The sequence below is a fragment of the Nyctereutes procyonoides genome, unplaced genomic scaffold (genome assembly GCF_905146905.1).
Source record: "Nyctereutes procyonoides isolate TBG_1078 unplaced genomic scaffold, NYPRO_anot_genome, whole genome shotgun sequence".
Classification (NCBI taxonomy): domain Eukaryota; kingdom Metazoa; phylum Chordata; class Mammalia; order Carnivora; family Canidae; genus Nyctereutes; species Nyctereutes procyonoides.
The window spans coordinates 32854539-32874102 of record NW_026575146.1 but is presented as its reverse complement, the minus strand read 5'-3'; the positions used below and the strand labels follow the sequence as shown (position 1 = coordinate 32874102).

Sequence of the window (19564 nt, the reverse complement as noted above, 5' to 3'; positions counted from 1 at the left end):
ATAAAAATAATGTAAAATCAAACTATTTTAGTCTCTTATGATCTTTACTTTTATGGGAAATTAAGTTTCTCAAGACTTTATCCCTCACTGGGAATAATATACATAGGTATATTTCTCACGTAAGAAAGTTCTATGTATTTTTTGAGTTTTGTGTAAAGATATGGTTTGGAATTCAATTTAGTAAAATTCTACAGCTGAGGGTATATGTAAAGTAAGTTTTTAGGCTAAGAAAAGGGATAGTGCATCTTTCAAAGCGCAATGTCATTTTTTTTTAATTTAAAAGCTGTTGAATTATGCCATTTTTCATTGGTTATGTATTATATTTTAAATGTGCAGCATGAATACATTATTAGTTCCCAACATAAATTTGAAAGTATGTTTCAATACAGTAAATGTTTGTGTATAATATCATGATCACATACATCTACTGTGGAAATATCTCCATGTATATATAGTGCATGGGGCATATGTATATTCACATAATATATGTATGTACCTCTGTACCATTAGGATATAACAACTTGTTTAGAAATTTAGATGTCATTCTGCATATATTCTATATGAATTTAATAGATATTTATGTTTTGTATTGAGAGAAAAATAGTCAATTTAGTGAACAGGTTCTATACACAGCAGTTCCATCTGTCATGGCTTTTCGATGGTAATAGATAATATTATGCTTAACTGCATGTTGAAATACACAATCCATTTAATTTTTAAATTTTTTGGCAGCAAGAGAAATATCAGCATGCTATTTTTCCAAATTATGTATTTAAAATTTTATTTTTCTATTGCATATCTGTCTGTTTAATTGCATGGCAAAAAAAAATCTAACCAAATGCATGAGCAAATTGAAATGCAAACCAAAAAAAAAATAACATGACTTTTATTTTATTTTATTTTATTTTTTAACGCACATTTTTCTGCTTTATTGAATGTGACAGAGTCACGCTTTTCATTCACCATTGCTTCTCTTTTTCCACTGTCTGTGATTTGCTTGCCAGGAGGAGCTACTATTCTTACTCCTACTACCTGTAAGTAGAAAACGGGTGATATACAACTTTACATGTGTTAAAGATGCAGTATCCCTTTTCAAAAAAACAAGAACAAAAACTTTAAAGATGTTTGTGATTTTGGTGATATTTTCTGGACTCTAAAACTATAAAGTTTAACCATTAACATATTTTGTTGATCTTTTTAAAAAGGGATATTGTATTTCTGTATGTTCAGCTACTTTTAATTTTATTTATAATTTTCCATTAGTAGCTTTAGACTACAGCCCAAAACATCATTTATTTACTTAAGTCAAATCTGTATCTAATAAACATGGTACCTCTTATTACAAATCAGGTCAGGTCTAACTGTGATAACATCTTTCTCCACATTTCCAGGAATCCAGGATGAGTTATAACTTCAGAACACCTTTGGTCTGGCCATCTAGGCAAGGAGTATGCTCTTATAAAAGAAAAAAAATGGTTAAAATGATAATGTTGCAATGACAAAGAAACAAAGAATCTTTTTAGAAAAGAAAAATTGAGTCAATTTATTATAACTTAAACAGAACAATAATTTTATAAAACCAAGACCAAAAAGAACCCTGTGATCCTACACAGAACACACCTAAGTCTCATCTATTTCCTTTTCTCTTCCAAACTCTTAGCTCACCCTGTACTTAGGTATGGAATATTAGTTTGAATAAGGACAGAGAATATTGTTTCTCTATTTCTCTAGTCATCTTCAGTTTATTACCGTAGATGCCAGGGCATTCATCCAATCCAAAGAAATGATGGTATCCTCGGACATTGCTTGGTCAATTTTGATTTGCCAGCTTTTAAAGCTTAAGGACTGTGATTAAGTATGTTTGGGGGCATTTATCCCACAGTATTTATTTTACTAGGTAAATTTAAGCTAGCTTTACAATAAAATTTGGTAAGAGTCTCAATGAATATAGCAGAGGTCTGCCAATATTTTAAATATTGCAAACGCTTGGCTTCCTGTAATCTGCTAAAACAAGCCCATGTAAACTAACAGTGCTCATGGCTTATTGTGATGAATCATAATATCCTTGTTAAATCACATTTGATGAAGGCAAAGGTAATTAACTGTACCATTTCATACAATTATGGAGCACTTTTCCTCTTTATAGCCCACCCATATATCCACCTGCAGAAGTTTATGCTGTTGGCTGCTTTGATAATGAAAGTCATTTGCACATCTGTCAAACTCAAATAGTTGCAAAATGAATTGCTTAACTGCCCTGAAGTTCACCACATATACATACATATTACATGTATACATATACTATATTTTTTCTCTCTCTCTATAGATAGATATATATAGATATATACAGAGCATAGATACATATGTATATATGTATATATATATATATATATATATATATATATATATATATGTAGTTTGCTCAAAGAGAGAAAAATAATCACATAGGAATTAAAAAGTATTTATGAGAATGTCAGAAAGCTTACCATAAACCATTGCAATATGATAATGGGATTGCCTTCTTAGTGGATGGATAACATTTCTTTATTCTAGGCTATATGATAGGTTATGGTGCTGTTACTGAATTCTTAGGGCTATTAGCATTATCAATCATAATTTGAAAGAATGTCACAAATACATGATTTTAAAAGCTGCTTAAACATACCTAATCTAAATCTAAACAATACCTAGCCTGAATTGGGGATTTTTTAATAAAAGTAAATAAATACAATTTAAAAGAAAACCATTTGTGATCTTTGAGCTAACACCCATTCACATTGTCATAGTGACTGTCATTCATGATCAAAACACTTAACTCTAATGTTAATTTTTATTTCATAATAACCTGAATTAAAGCCTACCTCACAGGGTTGTTGTGAGGGTTCAAATATAAAAACCAAGTTGAAAACACATGGCTGGCAAATAGTAACAAAGGTTATATATATCCCCCAATAATTTGTCATCTAACAAAGGTTTGTGAATCTGAAAGTCTTTCATTGCCATGAAAACTTTTATCTGTGGTACATTTGACAAACTAATTGCTTCTTAACTTTCCTAACCCACAAAATATACATACATACATGCATAATTTATATTATGTACATTTTAAAGTAAATCCTCAAAGTTTAAACCTGTCTTTTCTAAATGCTTCGAACTGCCCATCCTCAAAATTTTAACATTATTTTTAATCCAGATTTCAACTGTGTTATTTTTATCCTGAGTTCAATCTCAAATTTTTTGAAGGATGAATCCAGTCTTCTTGTCCAAGAAACAAAGATTGGAAATTATTTCTTAAGGTTTTTTTCTGTTTTAACACTTTAAAGGGGCAAAACATTTGTGTTTATATTCACATTCTTCTCAAATTTATAACAACTGATGTTTAATTCCTAGAGCCAAGTAGATGCTTCATATTATGGTACACTTTTTAATGTGTCATTAAAAAAATCAAAAGGAGCAACTGCATATAGTGGAACAGCTTAGGCTCAGAACTAGGCCATTCTTCCCTACTTATTAGACAGATAACCTTGGACAAGTTATTTAACTTGTCTGAGCCTCAGTGAACTCATTTATACAACTAGAATCCTCATGCCTTTTTCAGTAGTTTGATCTAAGAATTCATTGAATTAACAAATGAAAAGTGTAAAGCATATAATAGGCCTAAATCATCCATTCAGTGAGTATTTATTGAGTGCCTGCTATGTGCCAGAGATGGTCTAAGTACTAGGAGTAATGGTCCTTCCTACCATGGAACACACAGCGGCGAAACAAAAGGTTACTTGCACTGATGTAGGATGAGTGTTGTTAAAGGCACAAAACATGGCACCATCAAAATATCTAGCAGAGGAGCAGCTGGGTGACTCAGTTGGTTAAGCATCTGACTCTTGATCTCAGCTGAAGTCTTGATCTCAAGGTCATACATTTAAGCCCTGTGTTGGGCTCCATGCCAAGCTTAAAGCACACACACACACACACACACACACACATCCCACACAAACCCACAACACCTATCAAGGAAACCTAACCTGAGGAAGGTTGTATTGGGATCAGGGAAGCCTCCCGATGCAGTGAGACAGAATGGAAGCTAACCTGATATTAGAGGGAAAGGAACATTGTAGGTCAAAGAACAAACACCTTCTATGATGCTCTAGAGGTAAGTTTGGAAAGTGAAGTCTATAGACTAAAATATGACCTGCGGATGTTTAATTTGCCCCATGCAGGGTCTCCAAAAAAATAGAACCACTTGAAAAAAAAAGTCAGGAAGTTTAACATAAATATTCAGATTTATGACTTGTCTTTAAAAAGTTTTAAGATCAGAAGCTCAATCCTGGGATCAAATGCCAATAGTCACTTAGGCAAGTTCCCCCCTCAATGGCTTTGCAGTTCTGCAAGGTCCCCACCTTTCCATACAGTGTCTTTCCACTGGCAGCAGCACTTGTTTTACTCCCTATCTGAAATTTGTAAGCTTTTTGCAGGGTTTTTACCCACCTAGAAAAAAGAGGTAACGCTTTCAATGAATACAGCAAATATTACTAATAAATGATGGTGGTGGTGGTCGTGGTAGTGATGGTGGTGGTGGTAGTTCTTGTTATACTTTTGTAACTGTTGTCTTATTAATAGTAGTGTCATTACCATTATTATTATTTCTTTTAAAAATTAATGCTGTTTGCATCCTAAAACCTAGTTTATGACAATCTTATTTAAGTGTCAAATCCGTTGTATCAGTATTTGGGTGTGTTGAGTTTGTACCCCTGGAGGCCGAGTAATATAATTCTCAGAAAAGGAAAATCCAGAGTAGCTCTCAAATTGCCACATTAATTTTATAAAGGAAAAGCCCTTGGACAGAAACACAAGCATTAAATGAGCCTTTAAAAAATATTTGTAGCACATTTACTCTAGTACAGATACTAATGAGAATCAGAAGAATATGTCCTAGTTAATAATCTAGCTGAGAAATGGCATTCTCCAGACAACTAAGGAGTAATTCCAAGGCAACATAAACCACTGCCATAAACATAATCTGGCTACTCCAGGCTTTTTAGAATGCCTTTATTTATATTATATATAAATCGCCTTGTTAATGTGATGTAAATGTTTTATATACCTTTAATAGTTTTTCATTGCATGTTTTATCTGTAATATCCACAAAGACCCAGAATGTGTTTCACGTCCTTGATATATAAGATAAAAATGTCAATATTTGAGTAGCTCAAAAGTCCTCTACTTATTTCTAAATCCCCTAAGCCACTTGCCCTGCTGTGTTTATAAGGCATTTCTTCAGTAAATACTCTGACTTTGGTTCTAGAACACATTTGTACAATTTGACCATGACTATAACTCAAGATTATGATCATTTGTAGCGTATGTCAACACCGTATTTTCCAAACTCTTCTCAGGGTGCTTTTCTTACACAGTATATAATTTTTCCATATACATATATATGTGTGTGTATTTGCATTAAATCCAGCAGTGGTAAGTTCTATAACTCTCCAAATTAAGTTTGGATTAATGTTATAAATTTGCTGCTAAATATGCTAATGCTACACATGTTGCATTTTTACTGAATAATAAAACAGAGAATGAAAAATGGGATTTCTTTGTGCATTTTATTTGGGTGACTCTAGTAAAATAAACCTTAAAAACTAGTTGTGTTATTCCCTAGAAGAACTTCTCAAAGGTGATCAAAAGAATTAATTGCCCAAGAGGAAAGCCAAAACGTAGCTTTAGCTTAAATTTTCCTTGAACAGTTGTACTAAGGAAGTATTTATTTATGGCTTTAATAAAGCATAGTGATAATTTATGACGGTTTTAATGATGCAAGATGTGAAAGGCTTCAGTTGACTGCCTAAATGTTGAAATATCCATACGACAAATAGTTTTATAGCTACCAGCAGATGTTGTTGAATATCAAACCTAATTCCTGAAATGATGAAACTTAGAGATACCAAACCACATCTATATGTATTCTTATCCTTGGGCTTTCCTGCACTGCTTACTGCTGGTGTTATCTCTCCTCCAAGCCTCGCACTAAGTCTCCCTTTTGTATTTGCCTTGGCAGCAAGCTTGCTAAAAAACGCAAAGATGCCATGGGGAACACCCGGCAGGAGATGACTCACATGGTGAACGCTATGGACCGAAGTTATGCTGATCAGAGCACTCTGCACGCAGAAGATCCTCTTTCCATCACCTTCATGGACCAGCATAATTTCAGTCCAAGATGTAAGTTCTTCATTAAAATTTTAATAAGTGGTTTTGAAGCCCTTTAAATCACTTTGAATTCAACACACTACCTTTGAATAGTGAGAAAAAAGTAAAACAGAAATGGAAGAAGCAACCAGAAAGAGAAAAAGTGATAGAGGATATTATGGAATTTTTAGGGAGACTTGTTTTCAGTCTCGATACTGGATTTAGGCTAACTGCAAACTGTGTGACTTATATTACTGTATCATAAAAGATATTCATATGCTATTTAAGGCCAAATCACACATCATTGCTCTTAAGTTGAAATACTTGATTACCCACATAAAATGGTTTCACTTCAGAATTTATTTATAATTATTTTGCCATTTGAGTCTTCTTTTGTGTAAGATAAAGTCCCTTTAGAACTTTAACATCGTAATTCTTTCTAGGAAGTATCGGCATGGGTAAAATTATTCAATTATTCTACTAAAGACTCCTACTAGAGAATCTCAGTAATAAAACATTAACAGGGGGAAAGAAGAGACTACATGCTCTTAGCATCTGATGTGAAATCCCAAAGTTTACTTGCATTGGGGAATTGGCAGGGAATTACGATCCATCCATCCATCCATCTGTTCAGCCACATTAAAAATTCCTAATGTTGATCTATAAAGGCAGGGCTTTGGAGACGTTTACACTGAAGTACTCTTTAATGGCAGGTGATTTGAATAATTGCCCCACAATCAATATTACTGTTTATCTTCAAATTTCCTGTGAACTTCATATCCTTTGTTCTATAGCACGGTGTTTATTTTGGAACTTAAATTTTAAGTTAAATTCCCTGCCTGTTTCTTCAAACCCTCACGTAAAATTGAAGCATGAGGGAGGCAAACCAAATTTATCCTTGGCCGTGCATATGCAAAGGCATTCCACCACAGATTCCGGAGGTTTGCTTCCTCTGGTTTGAAACATGTATATAAGGAAAAAAGCAAACAAAAGAAGTATTATTTCCTATACAGGTTAAACATGTATGCCTTGGTGAGGAGAAAATAAAGTATTTGTGGGTTGTGTGCATTTATGGCGTTTCATAGAAAGGGAAAGTGTTGGTTTTTTTTTTCTTGAAATGTTCAGCTTGGTGAAAATTTTCAATAATTACTGGCCCTAAAAGCAGCCCATAATTTCCCTTGATCTATATCTACAGCAAATTAATAGCTCTAATGCTGTATGAGTCATTTTGAAATTTAATTTTAATCATTAATAGGGCCTTTTTGCTCTACTTTACTTTTACTTCACTATAAGATAAATGATAGAGAAAAACATAAAATATTTTCGTTGAAAGTAATTTTTGCTGAAAATATAGATATACCATCTCTCTAACCATCTGATTTAATACTTAGCCAAAAATGATATGAAAGCATTGTTGTTCCCCAAACTTTTCGGCCTATTGCAGATGTTAGTACCTTATTAAGAAGCTTGAATTCAGCAGTGTAACTATTGATATCCACTTACGAATTTGGAAAGAGGATTAAATCTCTTCGAGTTAACTGAAAAAAATTATTTGGAATGAAAATGAGATAATTACTTCTCTAAGTACTTTGCACTTGATAGATCTAAATGGGTCTCCACCACCACCACCACCCCACCACCGATTTTATAATCTTTATCATGTCAAGTTGAATCTTCCTGGCTGTTAAAATTGAACAGAATGCTGAACTTTAATTATAGATGCACCTTTCCTGGTGTTTTGAGATAACCCAAGCTGAAAAAGAGAATTTTACCTTTGCAGGTTATAATAATCAAAGAAAGTTTAATATAGTTCTTGAGAAAGCATAAATCTATTTTAAAGGAAAAATGTAAAATATAAATTTAGGGCAATATATTCCTTCATGAGCTCTGTTTTCCTGCAGTGCCCAATGATCCACTTGTGCCGACTGCTGTGTTAGGTGAGGCCCTAATTCTTTACCGTTCTTTCTTGCATGGATCACACATACTTGTATGAGTTATAGCTTTGTCTATACAGTAATGATTTACAGTGTAGGAAGCAGCTTGATTTTGAAAATTAAGCCATGATCTTTATCAAAGAGAGCAACTGTCATGATGAAACCAGTCAGATCTAATGGATTTCAAAATAGTAAAATGCTTTTTCAAAGCAACATATCTTTAAAGTCTTGGTTCTGTTAGATTTGGAACAAAAGTACAGTGGCCCTTAGTATATCACTAACATTTATATATGCAGGTTAGCAGAATGAACCCAAATGCACACATCTCAGGGGCCAGTGCTACCTGAATAATTAGTTTATATATAAAAATCTACTTGATGGAAATATTTTTACAATTCCCCTAAGTTTATAGCAACTAAAGAACACAGTTCCAAGTAAATATTTAAGGATGTGTACATTTGCTTGCATTTTGTCTTTATAAAGAATTAATAAATGCAGGTAAAGTTGCTACAATATTGATGTGGGGTTTTGCATTCTACATGCATCTTGTGTGATGTGTTACCCTTCAAGAAATCTAGAATAAGCCAAGGTTTGCCACTGTACAACATCTAAGACAAATGGTGTTGCTAGTGATAAATAAGACCTTTTCAAATGTAAAATTAATGTTTAATCTAACTGTATATGGAATGGAATGAGTTTCATTTCAATTTGTACTCTATTCCTTGACTAATTACATACCAATGACTCATGACCCGCTTGCTTATATGTTAACAAGTTCTATTATCAGTTTTACCTTCATGTTTCTAGTATTTAAGATGTAACCAAAGATATATGGAAATTGCCATACAAATGTATCTTAAACGTTCCCAATTCTCTTATGAAATATAAATATTCAAATTCCCTGTGAACATAAAACTTTATCTTATATTTTGTGCATGTTTTTATTATCCATGTGTTCAATATTTAAAATACGTTTTTTAAATATTTGGGAACAGTACAACTAATTCAGTTAAGTGAAATATACCTCTTTTTTACTAAAATAATTATTAAACTTATAATTTTATAATACAAAGAATATAAATCCTGAAAAAATCTGGAATTCATCCCAATGGGTAGCTCAATCATGTAAGGGAGGAACCAGGAATCATGATCATTGGGATGGCACCAAATGCCTCAGAAAATGTCATTTTCTTTTAAGCAGAATACTATACAATGCTATCACCACCAAATTAATAAGTAAAATTCAATTAAAATATTAAAAACTCACCAAGGAAAAGTTCGTTACCTAAGTGTTCAAGTTTCATTACAGTAATATTCTAAGAAAATGTTGAATTGGGTCCAACTCTTAGTTCTCCTGAGGACTCATGATATGAACCCATGAAAGTGCCTTATATAAGTCTTTGCTTTCCCGGTTTTATAAAAAGAAAATGAAATAATAAGGATGAGTTTTATAAACTATAAAGTTTAAAAGATTATTGCAATAGTTTTCCTTGTGAAGAGGGGTATTTATGTTTAAGGAAGCCTACAGTTAACACAATAGTTGTGAAATCTATTCATATAAACAATTGTTATGTATTTTATTTCATTTTGAAAGTCAAGCTGGCTTTTTTTTAATTATTCTTTAAAAACTAAATCCCATCAGTCATATCAGATGCAGAAATAATTTGTTGCATTTTTCATCATTCTTGGAATCATAGTGTTTACAGTTATTGTACATCCATTTGATTTTGTATTTGTAAAGCAATTTTTGAAGTCACTTCAAATATTGCTTGATATTAATACCTACGTACTGATCTTAAAAGCACTTAGAAACTTTTCATATTGATTCATATTTTTGTTTTTTTGTGTTTTACTGCTTCATTGGGTTAAAGTCCCTATAACTGGTAAGTGCATTGCAAAGAATTCTAGAAAACTTTTCCATCAAGGAAATATTCGAAGTTATTATTCTTAAATGTGTAATAAGTACAATGATTAGAACTTGTACTCTCACTGCTAGTGACATTATTAGGTGGTGTAATGAGGTGGAAATGTATTGAGATTAATAATTCATCTGTGATTACTTTAATGAATAATGCTTATTGTATTAATGTGTTAAAGCTTAATGCAAAACAGAAAGCATTGTCTATTTCATATTGGACAATACCATGTAAGATTTGGAATATGAGTGAATTCTCTGTTTCTCACTGAGCCTTTTACAATTGTAAATATTCTGCTGCTTCAGCAGGTATGGTATGAGCTCTGGGGCTGCCCCATAAAGCCAGGGCTACAGTATTCCAGCTTGGGTGATTGCATTTTGCCTCTCCAACATTATCCGTCCTCTTTGCTTCTCATCCTAAGCTGTATATTCTGTGCTAGTGCCCAAGCCAGTGGCTTCTCAATTTAACTTATATGTTAACCTTTATGTCAATCTATTGATAGTAATATTTTAGCAAAGATAGATCAGTTGAGAGTAGTCTCATAGGAAGTAAAGGATATTCATGAATCGTGTTTGCTAGCAAATGTTTGTGTGTAGAGGCGTGGGCAACACCCAACGAAAGGACATTAGTTCAGTTGGGTGGTTAGGTCACAACAGAATCCACCAGGGGTTTTTTGGATTCAGTGTCATATTTTTAGAAATAAGTGCCAAGAGAAAAGAAAAGAAAAGAGAAGAAAAGGAAAAAAACAAAACAAAAAAAAAACATTCAGCCTAGTAAGAGAAAGTAAAATAATGCAATCAAACTAAATTATAGACGCACACAAATCTGATTGTGGGGTTCTTTTTTTTTTCCCTTCTCCAGGAAGAAAGAATGTTTATCATGGGGACAACAATTCATTTTTTGCCATTTCCTATTTGTAGAGTTGGTGATAGAACAGGCAAATGTATCAGCACTTGAAATATGTTTGACTGTTAATTAAATATCGTTCTCTGCAGTATGCATTATCATTAAAAACAAAAGTTCTCCCTAAGAGTGTACTTTCTCTTCTGTTAATGAATATGGCAGTATAATGCTTTCCAAAGTAACACCCCTTAAAACATTTGTTTTTTTTTTTTAAGTGGTAAGTTTAAATGTGGTAAATATAAGCATGCTTTTTCTTGTTGTAACGATTAGTGCTGTGGTCATTAAAATAATATTTATTCTTCATAGGTATAATGTTCTTGTTCATTTCTTCCTTGTGACATAAAGAGACTTAAAAGTTTCATTTTCAGCTCATAATACAATTGGGGTGGGGCCTACAGTGTAATGTGGGTGGTGGGGGCTTCCGTTTGTCTTAACCGATTCATTCACCGAAATATTTATTGAATGACAGCTTTGCACCGGTCGCTAGGAATAAAAAGACAACTATGACCCTGTCTCTGCCCTGAGTGTTCAGAGTTTAGTGAAAAGAAATCGATTACTAAAGAAATGACTGAAATACAGAGTAAAGTGAAAGGACATGGTGTAGAACAGGAGGTCACGGGAACATAACGTAAAGAAGGAGCCGGGTAGCTCAGCCTGGATGGATCAGATCCAGAGGAACTGCCTACACTACCTGCCCATTCTGTCCCAGAGACATACCCTACTTGCTTTCACGCAGTGGCCACAAAAGTCAAAACATATTTATGGTAAAATCAACAGGCATCATAATAAACCTGAGGGCATACAGACGGAGTCTAAACGCATGTGTAACCCAGCCAGCAGACTTAGTGGGGCCAAGGCACGACTCTGCAGGATGCCCGCATTTCCCAGTCTGGGATGTACCATGCTCAGAAGCCCCAGGTGGCAGCCCTGTGGGGACGGGTTGCCTAGACTGGGTCTGAGCGAGGTTGGGGTATGGTGGGGAAGGAGGCTGTTCAGGTCACTCAACAGTGAAGAAAAAAAAAAAAAAAAACCTCTCCAATTGACAACCGGATCTTCTGGTCCTACTCTGTGCTGCTGTGACTGCAGGTGCAAGAAACAGGAGAACCCCACAAAATCTCCCACTAACACCTTCTGAAAGTGGATCAGATGTCTACATCTCACAGCACCCAGTATCTTGCTGACCTAGACGTAGTAAACTCTGACCTCAGACCTTGAGCTGCTGTCAGAGGCTTTGTCCTCACAGGGAAGCCGCCCTAGACCTGTGCTAGATTTCTTTTTCATCCTCCTGTGATCAGAAAAATCTGAAGTTCTTATAATCTTCTTTGCATAGATATGTATTAAACAAGGTAACTCTGTCTTTCTTTTAATCTTCTGGAATCCGAAAAATGCCAGATGAGAACCACAGTGCGACAGCGGAATCCAGTCGTCTACTGGACGTACCTCGCTACCTCTGTGAGGGAACGGAATCCCCTTACCAGACGGGACAGCTGCACCCAGCCATCAGGGTCGCCGACCTACTGCAGCACATTAATCTCATGAAGACATCAGACAGCTACGGGTTCAAAGAGGAGTATGAGGTGAAAGTTACTAAACAATGTTACATTTTATTTCTAATCAAATAGTGGAATTTAATGTCTTTTCCTCCCTTTAGCATAATAAGGAGTGACGTCTACTCCGTAGACGCATATATAAACTTGTGTCTATGAGAATATCCCCAAATGTGTATGTGGGAAGAAGGGAGGGGCAGATGAAATTGAAAGAAAGGGACACTTTCTGGGTCAAAATTCACTTGAAGAATTCTTAAAACTTGGATTCCAGAATTTTACTGTGCTATTTAAAAACTGCTCTGTTAGACCTCATATCTCCCCCACTGAAAAAAATCCATTAACAGGATCCTTAGAGTCCCACTGTTACTATTACGGATTTGACCATTTGAATGACTTAAGCAGTAGGGCTACCTCTCTGCCTCCTTGCGTGTGGACCCCCTGGTGAGAAGTGGGGTCCATCTCTGTGTTCTAAATGTCCTACTTATCACACTCGGTTTTCTCTGTGGCTTCCTGGTTGGAAGTGGCTGAGAACAAAAACAGATCACTGCAAATCCAGACAACGCTAAGAAGCCAAAAGAAGGATGTGGGAAAGTCTTCTTCCAACCTTACTTCCCCTTCCTACTAAATCCAAAATACAAGTAGAAGTCACACTGCACAGGGAGTGATTTAAACTTGTCATCTCAATAAACACAATATAGCAAAAAGGAAAGAGGAAAAAGTTCCTTCGCCACTCTGCACACTTCCTGAGAGGTGTCCGCCTCGGGCACGGAAGGAAGTTTCTCCACCGCCAAGTAGGTACCACCCTGTACACGCACTGAAAGTGAAAGGATCCAAGCAGTACTTGACTTTGAAAGACCACCTGAAATGCGTTCAACTTCTCGAGGAATCTTCTGAACTCTATTTTATTTCCAGATTGCCTGTATACCTGAGTTTGGGAGCAAATAAAATTAGCTGGGAGTTTTGAGAGTCGGTTGTAGACAAGTACCAGAAACACTACGCTGTGGCAACAAAATAGTGCAAGGAATTATAATATCCTGCCAAAGATGGTTTTTTTTTTTTGTTCATTTCATGTGTATTCCTGTGTACCTCACTTCAAAGACCGTTGATTCTTTGAAGACCCCATTTCCTGTGTTGAGCAAAGTTTAAGTTTTACTGCAAAAAGAAATCTATATGCATATTTTAAATTGCTGCATATGGTAATTAAACCAATCAACAAATTCATCTGTTCCAAGATTCTTGGATATGGTGGCTCCTTTTAATTTTCATATGGTCCCTTGTAGAGACTCAGTCCTTTTCATGATCTTCAAAGAAACTGCCATGTGATGTATTGCACACGATTTAATGAATAATTATGGGGGAAAACAGGTTTTCTTTTTTCCTGTTATAAATGCTAGAGTAAAAACATTGGAAAGATACTCATTAAAAATAGTTTTGAAGTTGTGATGCTTTCCCTACTTCCATCTCTCAAAGTTGTAGCAATCTTAGATTTGAAATTGTTTCAAGCTCCTTTTTTCCCCCTGAAGTTGTTTCTTGTCCTTATTTTGAATTCAGTCCAGTCCTAGATGAACAAGAGTCCAGCAAACTTTGAGAACTGAAAAGAGAACTTGTTTACTACTCTAGGACTCCCTTCCGCCATGAGACAAGTGGCTTTTATTATTTTGGTCTTCAGAGCAGATAAAACCTGAATCAAGAAAAGGAGTTAAATTCAGTCTTCTTGTTACTTTTTTTTTTTTTTTCCAGAGCTTCTTTGAAGGACAGTCCGCATCTTGGGATGTAGCTAAAAAAGATCAAAATAGAGCAAAAAATCGATATGGAAACATTATCGCATGTAAGTTCTCCTACAATTCTTAGTGAATGTAAATATTGTGCGTAGCAGCTAAGTAGTAAGCGACAAGTCCTCCTTATATGGTTTTAAACTTTAAGAGAGTTTATAAAGCACAGCTGTTTATAAAGTAATCTGTATAATATCAAAACAGCATTGGCCCTTGGCAGTGACTCTGAAGTTGTCGTCATTTTTGTTAATTAAATTGACTCAGACTCTTCACCCTGTGGAGATAACGTGCTCTTTGATTTTATGTTTGCACATAAATGCGTGGAGGTGTTACTGACAGCTGAGAGGACCAGGATAATGAAAAAGAAAGGTCTTTTCAGTGATAAATTGCTACAACGCTTCTACCAAGCGTATTCAAGGTGGGAGTGTTATTCTTTCCATAGAACCTTTATTTCTTGCTCGGAGCCAGTGCCTGACTCCTGTTGCTCCTTGTTATTTGTCATTAGGGACATCATTAAGGCTTCAAGGTGTCTACATGGGATAAACTAATTGGTTATCCTATGAAACCACAGGAACGATAAGGAAAGGAACACGTTTAGTTTGTAACCAGTGATGTACCTGCCACACTCAGCCCCCAATTTAAATTATTTTAAAACATCTTCTGAATACGTCAGAATTCAACCTCACCTCTTGAGAAATAAGACGTCAGGAGCAGAGATTGAAACTTCCTCTCAGTTCTGTGGCTCGTGTGCTGTAACATGCAGCAGGGAAAGATCCCCCCCATTTAGAGCCACGTCTAAGAGGCGGGACTAGAATGACTCAAATGATGACTCATCATTTGATTACCACGCTCCCGAAAAGCTTCCTCACTATGAAGATGCTAGCCATCGAATCTTTATTGACGGGATAGTGTAATAAGTCATGAGCTCATTAAAGTTCTTGTGTTTCCTTAAGGAGATCTGAATAGTAGTGTATTATGGATAAGCTCTCAGCCACCACTGAATTCCTTTCGGTGTCTGCTGAGGTCATTGTCTCAGAACAGAGGGGAAATTTTTAATAAGTTCATCTTATTGTTCAAAACCTTTAGATGACCACTCCAGAGTAATTCTGCAACCTGTTGAGGATGATCCTTCTTCCGATTACATTAATGCCAACTATATAGATGTAAGTATTTTTATAGTTCGGTGTGCCCAATTTGTTGGCTTATACATGTGAATCTTTTTGCTTGTTATTACCTATAAAGTGATTGCTAGCTTTTTAAAATAAAGAACAAACTGTACACTTTTCCTTGTTCTACGTCCTAGTACTTACTGACGTTGTTGTGCTTTCTTTCACACCTGACTTTGGTTTGGGCTGTAGATTTGGCTGTACAGGGATGTAAGTACCACTATATGTAAATAACAGCACCCTATTATAAATATTTAATATAACTACTCTTAATTACAGTTATTACTAATGCTTACTACTAGTTACCTCTGCATGCTTCACCTAATTAGCCTCATATGGTATATCTATGTTCATTTTTTCGTAACTCCTTTACATGTGTGAAGATCTATTTTACCTCCTTCCCTTTGCTATGTTTAGAAACACAGGACCATTTTTAGCTTTTGACAAGTTATTCTGTACTCCAGTTTTATTTGTTGATGATTTCTGTTTCTGGCTTTTATTCTTCCCTTTCCCCGAACATGTGAGAAGCTGGATAGTATGATGTGTATTAGCGTTTCTGAAATTTTACTTTTTACATTTGACTTCTGATGTTAAAAATGGGTAGGAAGACTATTTTGTGGTGTGTGGTATTGGCTTGTTAAAGTATTAAAATTACTTAGGCAAAAGCATTACTAAATTGCATTTGTAAAAGACACATATCACACATATATATTGAACCATGCAAACCAAAAAAAAAAAAAAAGTCTGTTTTGATCACATGCTCCACTGTTACATTTTGGTTACAAACGTTATCTATGTGCAAATTGTTGATTTAATGGAAAGTGATTAGCAATTCAAAGATAAAATATTGTCGAGGAAACAATAATACTGCATTACATGGAAGAAGGACAGGCTCTTTATTCATGTTCCCTGATCAAAATTATGCCGGGAACCTTGGGACTGTCGCTTCACCTTTGTGCCTCCATTTCCTTACGTGTACAGTGGGGATAATAATAATAGTTCTAACCTCATCGTTCTGAGAATTAAATATAGCAATGCATGTTGAACATTCAGCACAATACCTAGCACATCTAAAGCACTCATGAAACTTCAGCTATTTTCAAATAATTCAATCCTAAGTGTGCTGAGATTCATCAGTTCAAAACATGCGTTAATTGTGAGGCAAAAGGTAGAAGGATCAAATACTGCAGCATCTATGTCGTATGCATTTATAGTTGCATAAAACATAGGAAAATCAGGCCCCAACTTTGTCTAATTCCCATAAATAGGAAATTAGCTCTGTCACATTTATTAAGTTCATGTTTTATAGTTATTTTGTGAACTGTCATCATTGATATCTTTGAATTAATTTTATTACGTATAGTCTCTGAGTATATTGGTGAAAATTCTGGTCATCATTTGACTCGAGTTTACTCAATATTTTAAATTTATCAGACATCTCAAAAGAAAAGGCTAAGCTAATGTCCACTCTTTAAAAGATGCAACAGTTTTCTGACAAATATGTACTCGTTCTTTGCCTATTCAGTTTAACCTTGGTTCTCTGCCAAGACCTATACACTGGAGCCTTGTCATACTACTACTCTGTGCTTCATATGGTAAACCCGTATTCCAAGTGAGACTGTGTTGTTGCCCAGTCATGCTGTTAAGACCCCAGTGTATTTTGGCCGATGACTATACAATTCTATAACGTTCCCTTTCCCGTTAATTTATTATTTGTAAGACTCTTCTGCAATTGGTAAATTTTTTCATGAAAATCGGGAGATGAAATGTTTATAAAGCTTGGAAGAAAAATCTTTCCATGAAAAATTGTACTATCTGGTATAAGAAGAAGTAGGAAACTTCCAAACTGGCAGCAGTATGATGCTCAGCCACTTAAATATTAGATTGGGGATTTCAGCTTACATGCCTTTGTATGCGCATCGCGTTGCCCACAGCAAATGTGGACAAATTGTCCCACGTGCTTTTGCCAAAGCCCTTTGATAAAGACAAAACAAATTCGAAGCTTAACCCTATGATACCGTTAAACACTCGTGCGATATATTCATGATGTCCTGGAATTCAAATCAATTGAGAGCAACTAACAACTTATTTCTTATCAGGAATAATTTCTTTGTTGACCTAGCATTAAATGCTTGACCACCTAAAGCTCTTGGCACACTCAAAAGGAAAAAGCGCTAAATTTTTTGTTCAGGATAAGATGCATTTTATTTAAAACTCTTCCTTCCCTATATATATGTGTGTACCTGTAATTATGTGTGTGTAAACTAATATTATCGGCACACACAAAATAGTTTTGGCAGATTCCTGAACATATTGCAGTACGGGAATATTCTCTAAAATATCTCAGCAGGACTCTGACTTAATGCACTCATGCATTGTCCAGCTCTAACATTGGAATGTTCTGTTATTATTTTATGGTTCTAATATGTCGTTGTCCATTTGTAATGCAGTGTGTTGTACTTTTGGATGATACGATGAGATTTAATATTTTTGAACACGATTTGCCAGGAATGAATGACTAAAGATTAACATGAAGGCATAAACATTTTAGTAAAACCAAACAATATCTACACGGTTATTCCCTAGCAAACAAAACTCAATTAAGCAATACATATTCTAATCTGAACCCTTAAAACATTTAATTTTTGTTTTATGTTTACCTTTCAGATAACCTAGGTTTGAGAAGTGAACTATGAGTTCACTACTCATTTCTGGACTTTTTACTATAACTTAATCTTAACAGGTGGTTGTCTTCATCTTTTTATGCCTTCATTCATTTATTTCTAATACTGATGTAAAATGATAACCAATTTGTTCTCCTATTTTAGGGCTACCAGAGACCAAGCCACTACATTGCAACTCAAGGTAAAACATTGCCTTTTTAAATGTTTTAGAGCAACCAAACTTGCATATTCATCCATCTAGTGGTTTATTTGCCATTTTATCTGACTTAACTGGAAAAAAAAATCACATCTTCTGAGAGAGACTGCTCTTTATTCATTTGTATAATAGGATTCGTTTTATCTGTGTAAAACATATACAAATTGAAACTTGATTTATTTTTTAATTAAAATAAAAGAGGAGCTGCTGATTTGTGCTTTGGGTTTTGGTATTCTGATGTCCCAGAGTCAATAGTGCTGGACACAGGAATTACTTTTGAGGGAAGCCAGAAAGGTCTCGCTTGGTGTAAGTTGTCTTTTTTTTTTTTTTTTTTTTTTTTTGGTCCTGGAGTGGAGTATTGTCCAAGACCAATAATGTTATAATGATATGTTAGACCTTCTTCCAAAATATTTTTTACAAAAAATTTTGTCTCAAGGGCTAAGGGGGACTTCATCAAGTTCATTCTGTGTAGAAAATAAGAAAAAGGCAGAGAAGTCTTGTTACAGTAGCACACTGGGGGATAAGAACATCCTAAAACACTTCCAGATATCTCTCCAGATTGACCACTGACCATCAGAAAAGAAACCTAGCCCATGCATTTATTTCTTAAAAGAGGGAAGTAAAGCAAGAGTGCTGCTGTTTTGAAAGAGATAATTTTCTGAGTATTTTCACATATCTTTGGATTACCTGAGTTGAATTGTAAGCTCTTTAAAGTCAGAAAGATCATTCATGGTGAACAATATTCTAGGTTGGTTTGTTTATTTGTTTCTTGTCCTGAGTAGAGTGTAGCCCAGTAGACACTTCTGTGGTCTGGAGATGACAATATAAGGATGGGATGTGTGCTTATATGTATGAATGTTTCTTCATTAACCCCTGAATGTGCCCTGTTTTATAAATGATGTGGGTAGATTTAATTGGGTAATATATGCTGTTTGCTTGGTAGTGGTATAAGACTTCCTATTTTTAACATGTATTTGAGGTTGTATCAAACTAACTTAGTGACAGATATAAATATCCTAGAATCTAGTGATATCTGCTTCTGAATGGGAAGTATAGAAGGTGAATTGAAAAAAAAAGTTGTATTTTCCTATGTTTTGGTAGAGTCAATTTAGATACAAACTGAATTTAAGTTATTTCAGTGACATTTCTGTGTTAGACCTTCAATATTATTTTTTATTGTTATTTACCGTGATTTTTACCTTATGCATATTCTTACCACTTAGTTCTTCTAATCACAAAATTTCTCTGATAACAAAATATTCA

The 19564-nt window shown here is 34.8% G+C and overlaps 1 protein-coding gene across 1 annotated transcript in view; it reads left to right on the top strand.

The window, feature by feature from the left end:
- PTPRK (protein tyrosine phosphatase receptor type K) overlaps positions 1-11091 on the top strand; it is a 523937-nt gene extending 512846 nt beyond the window's left edge. The window contains exons 15-18 of the mRNA XM_055309658.1: positions 6056-6216; positions 8085-8120; positions 9989-10000; positions 10895-11091. Of these exons, the coding sequence (XP_055165633.1) occupies positions 6056-6216; positions 8085-8120; positions 9989-10000; positions 10895-10953 (268 nt within the window). The 3' untranslated portion in view covers positions 10954-11091. The remainder of the gene's footprint in view (positions 1-6055; positions 6217-8084; positions 8121-9988; positions 10001-10894) is intronic.
- The last annotated feature ends 8473 nt before the right edge of the window (positions 11092-19564 follow it).